This window comes from Pongo pygmaeus, chromosome 7 (genome assembly GCF_028885625.2).
Source record: "Pongo pygmaeus isolate AG05252 chromosome 7, NHGRI_mPonPyg2-v2.0_pri, whole genome shotgun sequence".
NCBI classification, from domain to species: Eukaryota; Metazoa; Chordata; class Mammalia; order Primates; family Hominidae; genus Pongo; species Pongo pygmaeus.
The window spans coordinates 43,218,267-43,237,308 of record NC_072380.2 but is presented as its reverse complement, the minus strand read 5'-3'; the positions used below and the strand labels follow the sequence as shown (position 1 = coordinate 43,237,308).

At 41.3% G+C, this 19,042-nt stretch overlaps 1 protein-coding gene and 1 long non-coding RNA gene across 5 annotated transcripts in view; one reads left to right on the top strand and one right to left on the bottom strand.

Moving 5' to 3' along the window:
* Positions 1 to 17,739, top strand: part of RNF170 (ring finger protein 170) — a 44,919-nt gene extending 27,180 nt beyond the window's left edge. For all 4 annotated transcript variants that reach the window (XM_063668730.1, XM_054499795.2, XM_063668731.1 and 1 more), the window contains exons 4-7: positions 1,005 to 1,113; positions 5,567 to 5,640; positions 9,215 to 9,325; positions 14,611 to 17,739. In XM_063668730.1, coding sequence (XP_063524800.1) covers positions 1,005 to 1,113; positions 5,567 to 5,640; positions 9,215 to 9,325; positions 14,611 to 14,880 — 564 coding nt within the window. In that variant the 3' untranslated portion in view covers positions 14,881 to 17,739. The remainder of the gene's footprint in view (positions 1 to 1,004; positions 1,114 to 5,566; positions 5,641 to 9,214; positions 9,326 to 14,610) is intronic.
* The window catches only part of LOC134740002 (uncharacterized), a 33,136-nt gene that overhangs the window by 5,498 nt on the left and 8,596 nt on the right, over positions 1 to 19,042 (bottom strand). The window lies entirely within an intron of this gene.

Below are 19,042 nucleotides of genomic sequence, written 5' to 3'. Positions count from 1 at the left end.
ACCTCACTCTCCTGAGTAGCTGGGACTACAGGTGCGCGCCACCATGCCCAGCTAATTTTTGTATTTTGTGGTAGAGACAGGGTTTCACCATGTTGACCAGGCTGGTCTCGAACTCCTGACCTCAAGTGATCCACCCATCTCAGCCACCCAAAGTGCTGGGGTTACAGGTGTGAGCCACCGTGCCCGGCCATGTAGACACTTTTCTAGGTCCTGAGGTATAATGAGTCCTACAGATAAATCCCTTGCCCTCATGATCCATCCTAGTGAGGTCTTTGATATCTAGATGTTTCTTGCATATGTGCAACACTTTTAAAATGAAAAATATGTTGAAAATGAAAAAAAGTGAAGAGTTAGAAAACAGTTTGACATTTGATATTTTTTTCTTTCTGAGACAGGGTCTCGCTCTGTCACTTAGGCTGGAGTGCAGTGGTGCAGTCACAGCTCACTGCAGCTTCAACCTCCCAGGCTCAGGTGACCTCCCACCTCAGTCTCCCAAGTAGCTGGGACTACAGGCGCATGCCACCACCACTCCTGGCTAATTTTTCTATTTTTTGTAGAGATGGGGTTTTGCCATGTTGCCCAGGCTCGTCTGGAACTCCTGGGCTCAAGTGATCCACTTGCCTCGGCCTCCCAAAGTGCTGGGATTACAGGCGTGAGTCACCGCACCCGACCTCGACATTTATTATTGTTAGCTTATGCACTAGCTCAGCCTTGTGCTACTCAGAATAATTTACTTATTCCAGTAGAGTAAAAGATGAACTCTTGAGTTAATCTAAGTTTTTGTCTTTAAATTGTGTTTAGGAAGGAAAGTGGAAACCATGCAGCTTAAATAAAAACAATATAGTCTCATAACATTCTTAAAATTATAACCTTAAACTATTGCACGTTTACAATTTGATGAGGGTTACACACTGCTGACTCTGTTCTCAAATATAATTTAACATGAGATACTGTTGAGGGCTACATGTGTTGTGTTCCAATGTGTGCACCTGTGTTCTTATTAGGATGCACCTGCTGCCACTCGACAGCAGTTCTACACTGACATGTACTGTCCAATCTGCCTGCACCAAGCCTCCTTCCCGGTGGAGACCAACTGTGGACATCTTTTTTGTGGTAAGCAAACAACACTATACTTGGGAAAAGTGACTGTGTAGACCAAGACCTCTATGTGTACAAAGGCTGGATTCCCAATTTTCTCATTGTCACATTTTGTATTTTGTGAGTAGGGTAGATTACCTCTGATATCCTGCTCTACTTGTCAACCAAGTATACTTAGCATCTAAATAATATACTTACTTATTTATTTTCTATTTAGTGTGTCCATGTAGCAGCTATGGGTTCAGAGGTTAAAGAAACTATTCAGCTTCCCCATAAACAGAAATGTGTTTCTTTGGACAGTAGTTCAAGTAGATCCATAGCATGAGGGATTCACTGAGTCCCTCTTTGTTCATCACTTTTTGGGAGTTTCATTTATTATTCATCCTTCCCAGGGCAGGAAGGTTCTTCTCTCAAGAATCTGCCCAAGACCCTGCCTTAGTCCTCCTGCCTCTTTTGACTCTGAGTTTGTACTAAAAGTCTTAAAGGTCTTAGTCTCAGTCTGTTTGTCTCTGTCTCTGTCTCTCTCTCAACCTCTTGAGGTTTAATGAGGGAGAATGAGAATCCTAGAGCATACCTTGGGGTAAGAAGGGAATAATTTCACACTTACTTATCAGGAAGGGGTGCTTTCCACCATTCCTCATTTTTCCTGAATCTGCAGATTCAGGAAAATCTTCTGTGGCTTCTTATGCCATAGAAGATTGAGGGGAAAAGTATCAGTTACTACATGCCTATGTATTGGACATTAATGTACTTCATCTAACCCCACCTATGAGGAAACAGGCTTTAGAGATGTGAAGAAATTTTGCAGAGGCCAGGCGCTGGGGCTCACGCCTGTAATCTCAGCACTTTGGGAGGCTAAGGCAGGAGGACTGCTTGAGCCCAGGAGTTGGAGGCCAGCCTGGGCAACATAGGGAGAACCTGTCTCCACAAAAAAATAAGAAATTAGCCAGGTGCAATAGCTCACATATGCAATCCCAGCTACTGGGGGAGGCTGAGGTAGGAGAATCGCTTGAGCCCAGGAGCTTGAGGCTGCAATGGACTGTGATCATGCTACTGCACTCCAGCATGGGCAACAGAGCAAGATCCTGTCTCAAAAAAAATAATAATACATTTTACAAATAGAGTAGCCCAGCTGTTAAGTGACAGAGCCAATTTTTTTTTTTTTTTTTTTGAAATGGAGTCTCGCCTTGTCGCCCCGACTGGAGTGCAATGGTGTGATCTCTGCTCACTGCAACCTCTGCCTCCCAGGTTCAAACAATTCTCCTGTCTCAGCCTCCCAAGCAGCTGGGATTACAGGCGCCTGCCACCATGCCCAGCTAATTTTTGTATTTTTGTAGAGACGGGGTTTCACCATGTTAGCCAGACTGGTCTCAAACTCCTGACATCGTGATCCACCTGCCTTAGCCTCCCAAAGTGCTGGGATTACAGATGTGAGCCACCACACCCAGCCCCAGACAGAGCCAAATTTTTAAACCTAGGTTTATCTTCAATCCCTGTGCTCAGTTCTGCATGATTAGTGGTTCATACAATAGTAAACACTCAAAGCCACTTCGATTTGTCCAATCACTAGACCTAGTTTTTTATTGTTTCTTTCTGTTTAAACAGTTGTGTTCGAGATAGGGTATTATTGCTCCCAAAATGTAGGAAATTTTCATATAGGGACTAATTTAACATGTAGCATATAATCATCCTATAAATTGTGTTTGCCCTTTTGTCTAACTTCACAGTATAGAATTATTAGATACAGTGCTATTTGTGCAGTTGGAGATGGCATATTTGGAACCCATACCATGTAATGGCAGGGTTTTCTGTACCTTGTGCTCTTTCAGTAATCCAATCTCATCATTGCTTCATCCACTCATTCCAGTCTCTTCTTTAAGGTTTTCACTTAAGTAGCTAACAAAGTATAAAACGCTTATTTCAGTTTTTATCTTTTAATTTTCTATTGGAAATGCTCATCACCAGGAAAGTTATGAAAGATTAGGCAAGGAGAATTAAATGGGCATCAGAGAAGGCAGATACGTTTCTCCTCTTGAACCTAATCCACGTGACACTCCTTTCCGACATTTGCTCTTGCTGTTCTTAAAACCTGAAGTGTCCTCCCTCCTGTTTTCTGCCTATCTAAATCTCATCTGTCCTATGAAGTTGAGCTCAAATCCTTTCTTCTCTACAAGTTAATTTCTAATGCATACTTCTCTGCACTCCTTTTTTGTATTTCTTTTTCTTTTTTTTTTTTTTTTTTTGAGATGGAGTCTTGCTCTGTCGCCCAGGCTGGAGTGCAGTGGCACGATCTCAGCTCACTGCAAGCTCCGCCTCCCGGGTTCACACCATTCTCCTGCCTCAGCCTCCTGAGTAGCTGGGACTACAGGCGCCTGCCACCGCACCTGGCTAATTTTTTGGGAGAAACGGGGTTTCACCATGTTAGCCAGGATGGTCTTGATCTCCTGACCTCGTGATCTACCCACCTCGGCCTCCTGAAGTGCTGGGATTACAGGTGTGAGCCACCGCGTCCGGTCTTTTTTTTTTTTTTGAGACAGAGTTTCACTCTTGTTGGCCAGGCTGGAGTGCAATGGCGCAATCTTGGCTCACTGCAACCTCCACCTCCCAGGTTCAAGCGATTCTCCTGCATCAACCTCCCAAGTAGCTGGGATTACAGGCATGCACCACCAAGCCTGGCTAATTTTGTATTTTTAGTAGAGACAGGGTTTCTCCATGTTGGTCAGGCTGGTCTTGAACTCCCAACCTCAGGTGATCTGCCTGCCTCGGCCTCCCAAAGTGCTGGGATTACAGGCGTGAGCCACTGTGCCTGGCCCTTTTTTGTATTTCAAGTTAATATTACACAGTTGAAGATTTGCCTTCTACATTGATTTGAGTATGTCACCTTGGTCTCCTCAATTGGATTGCCATTGCTTGTTCTGAATTCTGAACACTTATTTGATCTGGAGGAATAAGGAACACATGAGGGCTAAGCCAGGTTGCTGAGGCAAGAGCAAGAATACACAGAGGTTCCTGGAGGGAGAAGGGACACCTAGTTCAGCACTTAGCACTTAGTTCAGATTCACAGTGGGACCTGGATAGTTGAAGATGCAGGTGTCCTACAAAAAAGAAAGTGGATTGGCCCCTTAAATCCCAGACAGTATTCAAAACTATTCCTTCACCTGTTATTGGCCTGAAGTTTGGTGCTTATACACTTGGCACACCTGTGCCTTCTTGAGGTCGCCAGACTCTTCCTTTAGGCTGTGTTGCCCATCTTCGGCTGGCTTGCTGTTCATGAATACCTTCAAGCAGAAAAATCCAATCCATCTAGTGCAAGAGTTGATTCAATTCTTGAACTGGATTCTAAACTTCATTAGGGCAGAGCATATAATCTTTTTGTGTCCTTTGATTCCTTGCTTGTACTATTTTTTTTTTTTCTGAGACGGAGTCTCGCACTGTCACCCGGCTATAGTGCAGTGGCATAATCTCAGCTCACTGCAACCTCCGCCTCCCAGATTCAAGCGATTCTCCTTGCCTCAGCCTCCCAAGTAGCTGGGATTTACAGGCACCCACCACCACCCCCGGCTAATTTTTTTGTATTTTTGTAGAGATGGGGTTTTACTATGTTGGCCAGGCTGGTCTCGAACTCCTGACCTCGTGATCCACCCACCTCAGCCACCCATAGTGCTGGGATTACAGGTGTGAGCCACCGCGCCTGGCCACTCGTACTATTAATACCTAATTACTATTAGTTAATACATTGATAATTTGGTTTTCTAAACTCTTTTAAAAGTTGTGTTTTGTAACATATCAAATTTAGAACAGAAAATTTATGCTCTGATTTGTTGGTTGCTATATTTACAATGATGTTTAATTATTGTTTTATTTATATTACATAGGAAATATAATGTTTTGTATGAAGCTTCATAGTATTAAGTCAGTTAATATATACTTGCTTTTGATTGTATACAACTGTAGCTTAACTTGGAGGTTTTTTTTTTGAGACAGAGTCTTGCTTTGTTGCCCAGGCTGGAGTGCAGTGACATGATCTCAGCTCATTGCAACCTCCATCTCCCGGGTTCAAGTGATTCTCCTGCCTCAGCCTCCCAAGTAGCTGGGATTACAGGCGTGTGCCACTGCATCCGGCTAATTTTTATATTTTTTAGTAGAGACGGGGTTTCACCATGTTGGCCACCCTGGTCTCAAACGCCTGATCTCAAGTGATCCACCCAGCTTGGCTTCCCAAAGTGCTGGGATAACAGGCGTGAGCCACTGTGCCCGGCCTTAACTTGGAATTTAAGTAAAAAAATTTTTAATGGCTAGGAGTTCTTACTAGATTTGAATTTGCCTGAAGGGTTGGCTGGATGAAGTAAGAAGTATTTTTAAATAAGGTGGTACTGTTAAAATATTTCAAATAGTTGAATCTTTCTGAGGATATGTGGACTTTAAAACATCAATATTAATGGGTTGTTTGTTTTGTTTTGTCTATTAGGTGCCTGCATTATTGCTTACTGGCGATATGGTTCATGGCTTGGGGCAATCAGTTGTCCAATCTGTAGACAAACGGTAATGTTTTCTGTGCAGAAAGTATCATTTATGCTAGTTTATTTTGTACATTTTTATAGTTTTTGTATCTACATTTGGAATTATTATTGCCGTTTTAGCAGAACTTCATTTATCCAAATCTTCTTTGATGTTACTGTATTATTATTATTATTATTATTATTTGAAAAAAGGTCTTGCAGTGCAGTGGCATGATTGTAGCTTTCTGCAGCCTTGACCTCCTGGGCCCAAGCAATCCTTCCACCTTAGCTTCCTGAGTAGCTGGGATTATAGGCATGTACCACCATGCCTGGCTAATTTTTTTATTTTTAGTAAAGATGAGGTCTCCCTGCATTGCCCAGCCTGGTCTCAAACTCCTGAGTGCAAGCAATCCTCCTGCTTCAGCCTCCAAAGGTGCTGGGATTACAGGCATGAGATACCACGCCCAGCCCACGATTTTTTTTTTTTAACTGTACCCGGCCCACAATTATTTTTTTTAAACTGTAACTGAGATACCACCACAAAAGGGAATCCTATTTGAAATCCTACAGTTGTAGTGAAAGACAACTGGTAAATGAATCCTTCCCAAAAATCCCAATAAAGTCTTTGTAGCAGTACAAGCAAAGGAATAACCAAACTACTTAATCAGGCTTGAACATATATCCTCTACATATACTTGTTTTGAAAAAAATTTTTTTTTCCTTTTCAATTTATATTTAATCTGTCTTTTTCCAGTGAGGACCCAGATAGCTTTAAATGGTATATAATGATTTTTTTTTTAAATGTTTCGTTCCTTTTAGAGACATGGCCACATTGCATTGTCCAGAACAGCTTAGACCATGACAGTTAGCATCGAAGCCACCTGAGGAGGGAGGCAGTAAGTAAGCATGAACATGAGACTGAAATGTCACTGCAGATGAGACATGCCAAATTCTCTCCATTTCTTTGATAAACTGGAGAAGTGAAATACTGAACAATTCTGAGAAACCAACATTCTCAGTCTTTAAGTATGACAAAATAGGACATTGTGTCAGTTGTACACTATTTTTCATAATTTCCTTTATATTTATTTTTCATTTAAAATCAAAATACAGGGTGGGCGTAGTAGCTTATGCCCATAATCCCAGCACTTTGGGAGGCCAAGGCAGGAGGATCACTTGAAGCCAGGAGTTTGATACCAGCTTGGGCAACAAAATGAAATTCCATCTCTACAAAAACATTTAAAAAATGAAATTAGCCAGGTGTGGTGGTGTATACCTGTAGTCCCAGCTACTTGGGAGGCTGAGGTGGGGGGATTGCTTGAGCTCAGGAGGTTGAGGCTGCAATGAGCTATGATCATGGGACTGCACTAAAAAAAAAGTATTCCTCCACTTACCCATGGGTGGAATGTTCACACACACACACACACAAAAAAGTATTCCTCCACTTACCCGTGGGTGGAATGTTCACACACACACACACACACACACTCTCTCTCTCTCTCTCTGTCCTTCAGCCTTTCTTGTAGCTGTCTGTTTCCCCTCAACTGCCCTCTTATTTTGGTGCAAAGAGGGAGGTCCAAGTCATTTTCTTACCATTCTTGCTTCTACATTCCCAAATTCTGCCTCTTTCATATTTTACTTGTGGCCACATGGTCAGGAGGAAAACTAATGTTTCTATATGCCTCTCTGGCTGATTTGATGCGTGACACAAGGCAGTCAACATTGAAGCTTATGGCCGGGCATGGTGGCTCACGCCTGTAATCCTAGCACTTTGGGAGTCTGAGGCAGGCAGATCACAAGGTCAAGAGATCAAGACCATCTTGGCCAGCATGGTGAAACCCAGTCTCTACTAAAAATACAAAAATTAGCTGCGCATGGTGGCGCACACCTGTAGTCCCAGCTACTTGGGAGGCTGAGGCAGAAAAATCACTTGAACCTGGGAGGTGGAGGTTGCAGTGAGCCGAGGTGGTATCACTGCATTCCAGCCTGCAGACAGAGCGAGACTGTCTCAAAAAAAAATTAAAAAAAAAAAAATTGAAGCTTATTTGCCAGTACTACCTCTTGGCATCTTTTGCTCTCAGTCAGCAACATCCAAACCAGGGAGTAGGTCTTACATTAAAAAAATAGTTCCAGGCCCTCCCTCTTCTTGGTTCTGCCCATGGCTTTTCATAGGGCATGTGTACAGTAGCCGGTGGTATCCTGTGTACCATCCATAAATTGACTAGAGGCTCAGAAGGTCGGGATGAAGTTGTCTTAATATAATAGGTGTTGGTTCCCTAAGCTAAGAGTAATTCATCCTGGAGGCAAGACAGATGGCAAATGCTTGTTCTACCTCCTGTTTTCAGTAGCCCCTTCAGTAAATGGTCATGGAAATAGCAATACACAGGCTGCCACCTCTGACTGGAACACATTCACCACTTCTCCCCTTGAATGCATGCACACCAGCCACAGTCCTACCACCATTTCCAGGTTTGGCTCAGTATCAGGCTTTCTGACCACCCCAAGCAGAAGAGATCCTCGCTCTCACAGCAGCATTCTTGCACCTGCCCCAGGGCCATGTAAGGCTGTCGGCCAGGTCTTCCTCCCTTTTCATTGTGGGTGTTGCAGTCACCCTGGAGCAAGCTTTTGACTTCATTTTTTTTGGCATACCTAGCACTTAGCAGAGTGCCTGGCCCACCATAGGTGTTCCATTAATGTGTATTGAAAGAATGCATTTTTATTAACAAATTTGTGAAGGAAGTGATGGCTGCACCTGCTGTTCTCACCACCTTCTGTGCTTAGTCACGCCTTCTTTTAGCTGTTTGGAAAGCATCTAAACAGTGGGAAGCCTTGGTTTTACAGCTGAACTGAGGAAGGATAAAACAACTAAATGATTTAAAACTAAATCGGCCACCACTCCTTCCCATTTTTATGTCATCATACAATCATTAGTGACCATTTTCTATAGGGGTGCTATGTCCTAAAGTGTATTTATTTTTCAAGGTACTGTCACCGTCAGATTACCCCAGTATGGTCCTGGGACATTTGTATATCCTTGTTATCACAACCATGAAGGAAGCAGGGTTAAATGTATTATGTTATATAACAATATCAAAAATTTCTTTCTTTTATTATAGTAGGAATTGGTGTTTGAGAGCTGGTCCCTGCAATAACATAATCTTTATATTATGGTTGGTAGCATTCAAAGATCTTTCAAATACCAGTAAGAATAACCAATCATTATTTTAATACTGAAAAAGAAAACCATAATTTTTCTGTCTTAAAGTGACAGTTATATATTTTATGTCACTTTCCTCCTGAATGTTTCCTCATCCTTCTTTTATCTTCAAATATCTGTTAGCCCAAATAGAGAACTACTGAATTTATCCCTGGTGTGGACAGGAAAATATTAGACCAGTAGTTAGATATGGTGTCTATTTTACAGGAGTTCAGATTCTATGCTGCATTGGATTTTATTGCAAAGCAGTTACTTACTCCCCTCCCCCAGGTTGCCTTTATTTAAGAATGAACGAAATATACATATAGAAGCCTTTATCATTCTATTGAATAATAACACAAAATGCAAAAAACATAATGATGCAGAAAGTTGAAATAATTTTTTTTTCTGTAATATACAGGTAACCTTACTCCTAACGGTATTTGGTGAAGATGATCAGTCTCAGGATGTTGTGAGATTGCATCAGGATATTAATGATTATAACCGGAGATTCTCAGGGCAACCCAGATCTGTAAGTAATGCTAAAGCATGTTCAAAGTTAGAGGAAGACACATTTCTTCTCTTTTGTAAAGTGAGGTTTACCAACAAGTATTCTTTGACTATGAGAAACCTTGGCCAGGCACAGTGGCTAACGCCTGTAATCCTAGCACTTTGGGAGGCCAAGGCAGGTGGATCACTTGAGCCCAGGAGTTTGAGACCAGCCTGGGAAACATGATGAAACCCTCTCTCTAGAAAAAATACCAAAAAATTGGCCAAGAGTGTTGGCACATGCCTGTAGTCCCTGCTTCTTGGGAGGCTGAAATTGGAGGATCACCTGAGCCCAGGAGGTTGAGGCTATAGTGAGCCATGATCGCACTATTGCACTCCCACCTGGGTGGCAGTGAGACCCTTCCTCAAAAAACAAGAAAAGAAAAAGAAAAAAAAAAATCTCATTATATGTGTTGGGTCAAGTTTTTACCTTCATTGCTGCCAATCACTACATTACAGCTTTCCCAAGGACTACAATTTTCTTTCTTAAAAAACAAACAGCATTATAAAAGTTTTTATGAAAGAGAAACTAGCAGAAAAGCAATAGAAAAAATTAGAGGGAAATAGAAAATTATTTACTTTTATGTGATACTAAAACACCGTTTGTCTTTTGAGAAAAGTTACAACTGAAAACTTTAAGTTTCACAGTTGTGATTTATTCTATTTGCCCTAGCCCCGTTTGAAATGTTCCCTTAAAAAATTCCAGGTTGGCTGGGGGCGGTGGCTCACGCCTGTAATCCCAGCACTTTTGGGAGGCGGGTGGATCACCTGAGGTCAGCAGTTCGAGACCAGCCTGGCCAACATGGTGAAACCCTGTCTCTACTAAAAATACAAAAATTAGCTGGGTGTGGTGGAAGGCACCTGTAATCCTAGCTACTTGGGAGGTTGAGGCTGGAGAATCACTTGTACCCGGCAGGCAGAGGTTGCAGTGAGCCGATATCACGCCACTACACTCCAGCCTGGGCGACGAGAGTGAAACTCCAAAAAATTCCAGGTTTAGGCTGGGCACAGTGGCTCACACCTGTAATCCCAGCACTTTGGGAGGCTGAGGTGGGCAGATCATTTGAGGTCAGGAGTTTGAGACCAGCCTGATCAACATGGTGAAACCCCGTCTCTACTAAAAATACAAAAATGAGCTCTGGGTATGGTGGTTTGTGCCTGTAGTCCCAGCTACTTGGGAGGCTGAGGCAGGAGAATCACTTGAACCCAGGAGGCAGAGGTTGCAGTGAGCTGAGATCATGCCACTGCACTCCAGCCTGGGCAACAGAGTGAGACTCCATCTCAAAAAAAAAAAAAAAGTTTGGAGGGATATGTTTATATGTCATCTTAGCTATTTAAAAGCAGAACACTGTACAGATAACCTTTCTTCCCCTTACCCTAGAAGTATTTGATAAATCAAAAACTAGCACATTTTACTGACTCATTCTTGTTTTTATCAAAATCTAACACATTCTTAGAAATGTAAAACTGAATAAGTACTTCAAAAACTAGAATGTACTAAACGCAAATGTATATGGACAGCCCAGACCTCTCCTCTGAGCTCCAGACTCTGTAGATCCAACTGCTTCGCTTCCATTTCAGCGTGGGTGCTCCACAGGCATCCCTAACTTAACACGTGGAGTATTGAGCTGATTCCCTCCTTGACATAGTCTGTTCTTTTCTCAGTTTTGATTTCCTCCTCTTCTTCATTCCTCTCATCTGGTCTATAAGTAATCCTATCTTTTCTTTCTATTTTTGGGGTGTCCTATTATTTTTACTGCATCAACATATTCTTGCTGGCTGGGCACAGTGGCTCATGCCTGTAATCCCAGCACTTTGGGAGACTGAGGCAGGCAGATCACTTGAGCTCAGGAGTTTGAGACCAGCCTGGGCAACTTAGCAAGACCTTGTCTCTACCAAAAAATACAAAAATTAGTCAGGCATGGTGGTGTGCACCTGTAGTCTCAGCTACTTGGGAGGCTGAGGTGGGAGGACTGCTTGAGCCCGGGAAGCAGAGGTTGCAATGAGCCAGGATCACGTCACTGCACTCCAGCCTGGGTGATTGAGTGAGACCCTGTCTCAAAAAGAACAAAAATGTCTTGGCTGTGTTGTTGTTGTTGTTGTTGTTTGAGACAGATTCTCACTCTTTCCCAGGCTGGAGTGCAGTGGTGTGATCACAGCTCACTGCAGCCTCAACCTTCCAGACTCAGGCCATCCTGCCGCCTCAGCCTCCCAAGTAGCTGGGACCACAGGGGTGCATCACCACACCTGGCTAATTTTTTGTAGAGACTGGGTTTTGCCATGCTGCCCAGGCTGGCCTTGAACTCCTGGGGTCAAGCAATCCACCCCCTCAGCCTCCCAAAGTGCTGGGATTACAGGTGTGAGCCACCGTGCCCAGCCTGTGTCCACTTCTTTCAATCACTGTAGACATTGTGCTGGTCCAGCCCTGTCATCTCTGCTCATGGCAGCCACAGTGGCCTCCTCACTTCTACTTTTTTCCCTGCCACAGCAGCCTGATACATGTTTTCCAGACATAAATGAGACCATGATGCTCTTGTGTTTGAAAACTTCTATTTTGTTTTTGTTTGTTTTGAGACAGGCTTGAGTGCGGTGGTGCAATCTTGGCTCGCTGCAACGTTTGCCTCCTGGGCTCAAGCCATCCTCCCACCTCAGCCTCCCAAGTAGATGGGACTACAGGTGCATGCCACCACAGCCCGGCTAATTTTTATATTTTTTGTAGAGATGGCGTTTCGCCATGTTGGCCAGGCTGGTCTCAAACTCCTGGGCTCAAGTGGTCCTCCCACCTCGGCCTCCCAAAGTGGTGGGATTACAGGCATGAGCCACCACTTGTGGCCCAATGTCTTTGAATGTTCCAACTCCTTACTGTGGCTTACAAGGTGCCACACGATCTGGTCCTCCCTCCCTCTCCAAATTTCTGTTAACCGCCTCAATCACCACCCTGCAGCCACCCTGCTCTATGCTCTCAGCACACACACAAACTCCTTCCACCTTAAGGCTGTCACCTGACACTTCCTCTGCATGGAATGCTTGTCCTTCTGCTGTCATGGTGATTTCCCAGTCTTTAGATGACAACTTTCTTAAGTAGACCCTCCTTGGAGAAGCTTTCCCTGCTCTCTGGCTGCCCTCTGTACCTTTCCTTCATGGCGTTTATCATAGACAGCACTCAATTCTTGTTCGTTATCTTTCTCTCAGTAAACTAAAAGCTTCATAAGGGTAAGGACCATTTTTATTTATTTACCACTGCCAAATTTAATAAATGAATTACTGTTAAGATAAGAATTGATACTGCTGCTCCCAGCCAAATATATTAAGCTATTCAGATGCTTCAGTGTTAAACAGACATGTGCTCATGCTCCATTGTTCCTTGTTCTGTGAGGTCATGTACATTTCAGGGCATAGATTTCAACTGTTATGGATGATAATGGGTAGATTTACCCATTTTTCATTGAGCAGGAAAAAACTTAATCCAATCATGTTGTCCTCCATAATTATTTGGGAGCCTCTTCTGCAATTTTGATCCAGCAATTTTTTTTTTAACATATCCTCCAGTGACATCAATAGGATGGTTCTTTAAAAATGCAAACTGTTTCAAACTTAAGAGCTACCACTGAACTTTAATAAAGTCATTTAACATTTTTCTTTTCATTTCTTTCCTTTTTGAGACAGAGTCTCGCTCTGTTGCCCAGGCCAGAATGCAATGGCGCGATCTCGGCTCACTGCAACCTCTGTCTCCTGGGTTCAAACAATTCTCATATTTCAGCCACCTGACTAGCTGGGATTACAGGTGTGTGCCACCATGCCCAGCTAATTTTTGTATTTTTAGTAGAGACGGGGTTTCGCCCTTTTTACCAGGCTGATCTCAAAACTCTTGGCTTCAAGCGATCTGCTCACCTTGGCCTCCCAAAGTGCTGGGATTACCAGTGTGAGCCACTGCATCCGGCCTTTAGAATTTTTCCTTCATTATTTTTAAAATGTGAAGCATACTATTACTCAATTATTATTTTTTGTGTCAGATATTTAATGAGTAAGAAAGCCTGGTATGTGATGAAATTATAATATAAAGAAGGCATTTAGCTCTTTAATATTCTGCTTCCTTCGAAGTTGGAGTAAGTTTATGCAGAAACATTTCTTACTAAACCATTTCATTATTTCTTGTCTAATTATTAAAGATTTTGTATAAGTGATGATACTATATTACAAGTGAACAAAATAGCTCTGAAAAAGGACAGAAAGGTATTCAAAAGACATGCTGGCTGTTTGTTAGAGCATCTAAAGTCATTTACTATAAACTTTGTGAAAGCTGTAAGGCTGTTTTGCTTTAGATACTAGTTCTTCCACAGAACATAGGAAGTGATTATGAAACAACCATTCTTGTACTTTGGTGACCATTGTTCCAAAAGGAGTCACAAGATGATTTTCTCTTGGTCTGGGGGTTTCAAAAACTATTTTCTCCTCACTTGCTCGGTTCTTTGCGTTTTTGTCTCCATCTCCCTCTCAACTTATTTGGCACTTGTTACATAAAACGCCTATCTAGAGTTTGGGTGTATGACTGTTATACAGATTGTTAAACATAGCAGAGGAATGACCAGAGGAAGTGATTTCACCAGAAGGAATCAGTTTCACTGCTATTCTTAAACTAAGCCATCAAAGTTCCTATGTCTTTAATGTATAATCACTTCTATATTGTCTGGCAAGTTACAAAGGTCTTTCATACACAGTATCTCTTTTAGTTATTTTTTTCTTTTGAATTTTTAGTCCACTTGCCAGGGAACCTTTTGGTTCTTAACAGTCCTTGCACATAAATACAGTTAGTTGTTGAATTATCTCTAGTAGGTTAAGCAACTGTTCCTAAGATCACCTGGCTAGTAAGTGATTGATTTTGAATTTAAACCCAGATCTGTCTGACTTTAAAGCTAAGACTTAAGCTCAAGTCTCAGACTCTAATCCTGTGCACTAGGTTCTTTGGTTTATTTTACTAACTCAAATCAGATGTTACTTGAGTTTTGCATTACTATATCCCATATTTTAAGCTTGATGACACTTTAGTTGCCTTTCAATTATCTGCAGTAAGATCTATTCTGTAAGAACTAGTATTCAAAGAGCTATTTTTAAACACAATGCATAATTAGAAAATATGATGTTCAATCAATGTGTAACTCCTTAATTCATCTTAACTCAACAATGTTTACATATAGTAAGAAAATTATATTATTTTGAAATCTGACACATTAGGTGCTAAATCATAATACTTGTTTTTCCCTCTACCAGATTATGGAGAGAATTATGGATCTACCTACTTTACTGAGGCACGCATTCAGGGAAATGTTTTCAGTCGGGGGCCTTTTCTGGATGTTTCGCATCAGGATAATACTTTGTTTAATGGGAGCTTTTTTCTATCTTATATCACCTCTAGATTTTGTACCTGAAGCCTTGTTTGGAATTCTAGGCTTTCTAGATGATTTCTTTGTCATCTTTTTATTGCTTATCTACATCTCTATTATGTATCGAGAAGTGATAACCCAAAGGCTAACCAGATGAAAAAGAAAACAAAACTGAGTTTACTAGGATATCTGAGCTAATGTAGAACATCAAACAGAAGAACCCATGGCAGTATAAAGCAATGAAGCAATGGAGTATTATCTCACAAATATAAAACCACTATAAGACAAACATTTGATTATCATTTGACAAATACCTAGGTATAACTGGAATTTTCACGTTTCAAGTTCTAATATTAAGTTTAGAATTATAATGATCTACAGTTGTATCTTGATTCTATGTTGTCTGGAAAAAAATATGGAATTATATAAAAAGGGATGCTTTTATATATTTTTCTTTCCCCCAGAATTACTTAGATTAATTAGATGTATAGTAAAATATTGTTAAATGTCAGTTTATCCACCTTATCCTTCTCAGCAGGTACCTATATGATAATATATAGCTGTGAAACTCATCTAAATATTTTTGTTACAATAAAATATTATATACTATTGGGGAAAATTCAGTATTTCTTTTAGTGCTAGCTAAGTTTTGTGCATTTGGAGCAGTTCTGCTTTTTCATTCTGGTATAATTAATTATTTGTTATCAGCTGAAACTGAAAGAAGAAACTTGAACTTCATACTTCGATATCATATTCTAGTTTACAGAACACATTTTAATCAATAGAATAATTAAGATGAAAAACATGGCGGGGTGGGGTGGCTCATGCCTGTAATCCTAGCACTTTGAGAGGCTGAGGTGGGTGGATCACAAGGTCAGGAGATCAGGACCATTCTGGCTAACATGGTGAAACCCCATCTCTACTAAAAATACAAAAAATTAGCCAGGCGTGGTGGCAGGCGCCTGTAGTCCCAGCTACTAGGGAGGCTGAGGCAGAAGAATGGCGTGAACCCGGGAGGTGGATCGCGCCACTGCACTCCAGCCTGGGCAACAGAGCGAGACTCCCTCTCAAAAAAAAAAAAAAAAAAAAGATGAAAAACATTTATCTCCAGTCAGCACACTCGATGTTCACAGTTAGACATTTAAACAAGAGCTCATCCTTTCGTAGTAGATATAAAAGTAATTTGTAAAGGGAAGATTGTTTTAGGAAACTGGGCGATGCTGCAAACACAGAGTAGCCTGATGCATTTCTGAGGAAGGTGACTCTTCGTGTCTTTGAGCATCAAGCCAATAGGAAGGTGCTGGGAACAGTATTTACATTTGACAAAAGAAATTACTGGTTAGCTGTAGCAACAGATTGGACAAATTTGGTTAGTTTTCTGTTGTCAGAAATTTTTATAATACTGTCTCAGGATGGCAGCACACAGCTCAGATTCATGTCTTGAGCCAAACAAGTGAATGTATCTGAGAAGACTCAATACCACATGGTATTGGGAGATCTTACTCACTTCGGCTGGCATTGCTCATTAGTGAATGTATGATGGCAGGATGAGAGGGGATGCCCAGGAGTCAGTGTTAGCATTGTCATCTGGGATCACTGCTATTAATATCATCCATTAATTTATTAGTGAGCTTCACTATATGCAGACTGGGAGATAAGGAGAAAATCTGTCACATTCTCTCTAGCTAATCAGATCAGCTACCAATTAATGAGATTCTGAATGAAATATCAATATGTGTTTTTCTAATTTGGACCTAGGACAGAGCTGTTGCTTGTCATAGAGAAAGACAATAATGCTTAAACATAGCACATTATAATTAAAGCAGGTTTCTCACATACTTTTCATTTTATCCTTTGGATAATTTTGTGAGGAACGCAGGACACCAACTTCCCTTTCATAGATACAATCCCCATGCTATTGATGAAAGTGTTTTTGAATGAAGTCATACAACAAATAACTGATCAAAGTGGCATTAAACCAAAATCTCTTAGTAGGACTCCTGCATAGAATGTTTAGATACATGTGAAAGTTGTTAAGAGGAACGGCAAGAGAGAAACTGGTTCTTTGGAAGTTTCGTGCTACATTATACCTGCATCAGAGTAAGACAGCTTAGGCACTCCTAAGAGGAAAGGTCTGTGGAAATGACATGAATCCGAATTCTATACTTCCAAATCAAATAGGTAAAAGGGTGGCATACATCACAGAAAAAGATTTCAGCTGTAGTCACCAACTTGAAAAGCGAGTGAGTAGGAGTTTGTCACACTGCCATGTACCAGACTGGAAATGCATTTCCTACCAATTATACATTTGGTGTGGGGGAATGGTGATGTCATTTTCTGACAGGATTTTATTTTGTGTGCATGCGTTCTGCTCCAAGTGTCACAATTCTGGTTACAATAATTATAATATTTGGAGTTACTACTAAGACTTTCCTGAAAGAAGTATATTATACCAAATTTTGTAACATAAAAAAAATACTAAATGATCTTAAAGCTTCCTAAATTGTGAAAAGGGTATGTGCTAACATCTCAGAACTTTCGACCTGCTTATTGTCATCTTTACCGATCTCTGATGATAAATGCAAAAGGGATCTGAGAGTTTTTAAAGCAAGTAGAGTCAATCAGAGTTTTGAACATCATAGTAATACTTCTGTGATTCAGAGTTAGATCATATAAATCAAAGTAACAATTTGGATTTTTTTAAACAACAATATCATAACTGTCATAAAACAGATGGTCCAACCCCAGGAGCAGATAATAACTTGGGCAGCTCTGTGGGGAACAAGATGGGGAAAACAACTGTTCTAACTGTCCACTAGAACAGTGGTTTCAACTACTACAATTCTCAGCGTTTGAGAGGTACAAGGGAAGAAAGGACTGTGTGGATCCGTTGTGGCTATGCAGATACCTACCTCACAGAGTTGTTGTAGAAGACTGGTGGTTTGGTTCAAACCTTGTGATTAAAGAGTTTGTCAAGCATTTTATTCTTTTGAATAAAAGCAACATATCTAAAACATTTTAAAGGTGTTATTTTTCTGTTTCTTTAACATTTGTTTGCTTTCAGAACTCCTGAAAGAGCATTCAGTTGCAATGGCTTTCATTATCACTAATGGACATCCCATATCTCATCACATTTCTAATTAATTTTATTAGGTATTTTATTTTGTTTGTGTGTTTGTTTTTTGGTCAGAGACAGGGTCTCACTCTGTTGCCCAGGCTGGAGTGCAGTGTTACAATTATAGCTCACTGCAGCCTCGAATTCCTGGGCTCAAGTGATCCTCCTGTCTCAGTCCCCCAAGTAGCTGGGACTATAGGTGTGTGCCACCACACCTGGCTAATTAAAAAAAAAAAAAAAAAGTTTGTAGATACATGGTCTGGCTGTGTTGCCCAGGCTGGTCTCAAACTCCCAGGCTCAGCCTTCCAAAGTGCTGGGATTACAGGTGTGAACCACCATGTCCAGCGCTGAAAATTATTTTTCTATTAAGCAAATAAATTAATTTGCAGACCACAGTGAAAATTTAGTGATGGAGATGTTTTACAAAGAAAAATTCAACATTCAGTTCAATGCAACAAATTTTGTTTTAAATTATGTGTAATTCGGCTGGGCGCAGTGGCTCACACCTGTAATCCCAGCACTTTGGGAGGCCAGGGCGGGCAGATCACAAGGTCAGGAGTTTGAGACCAGCCTGGCCAACATAGTGAAACCCTGTCTCTACTAAAATACAAAAATTAGCCAGGTGTGGTGGCACGCGCCTGTAGTCCCAGCTACTTGGGAGGCTGAGACAGGAGAATCGCTTGAACCTGGAAGGCAGAGGTTGCAGTGAGCTGAGATCACGCCATTGCACTCCAACCTGAGTGACAGAGTGAGACTCCATCTCAAAAATTTTAAAAAAAAAAGAATAAATAAATTATATGTAATTCACCATACCAATGATAAGTTTACCATTTTGAAATAAGGAAATATAAGGATTATATTCAACAGGTAACAAAAGTATATATTTCATTTCCAAGTTATGGATCACTGGAAGACAGGAAACAAGAAAAGGGAACAAGGAAGAGAACTTGGCTGAGAGACACCACATTGACCAGTTTCATTCTAGATGGATTAATGATCACAGACACCAAGAGGGCACCCTGCTGGCAGGCGATCCTTGGGTGCTGCTTGAGTGGCTTGTGCCCCCAGCTTCTCTGAACTGTCTTAAACATTCATTCTCTTCTGACATTCCTGCACCTCCCAGGTGACAACCTAGTTTTCCTAAATCACTTCTCCCCCGCCAAGGCCTTTACTTTGCTGGCAGAAATAGCTCCCTTCTTTTTAT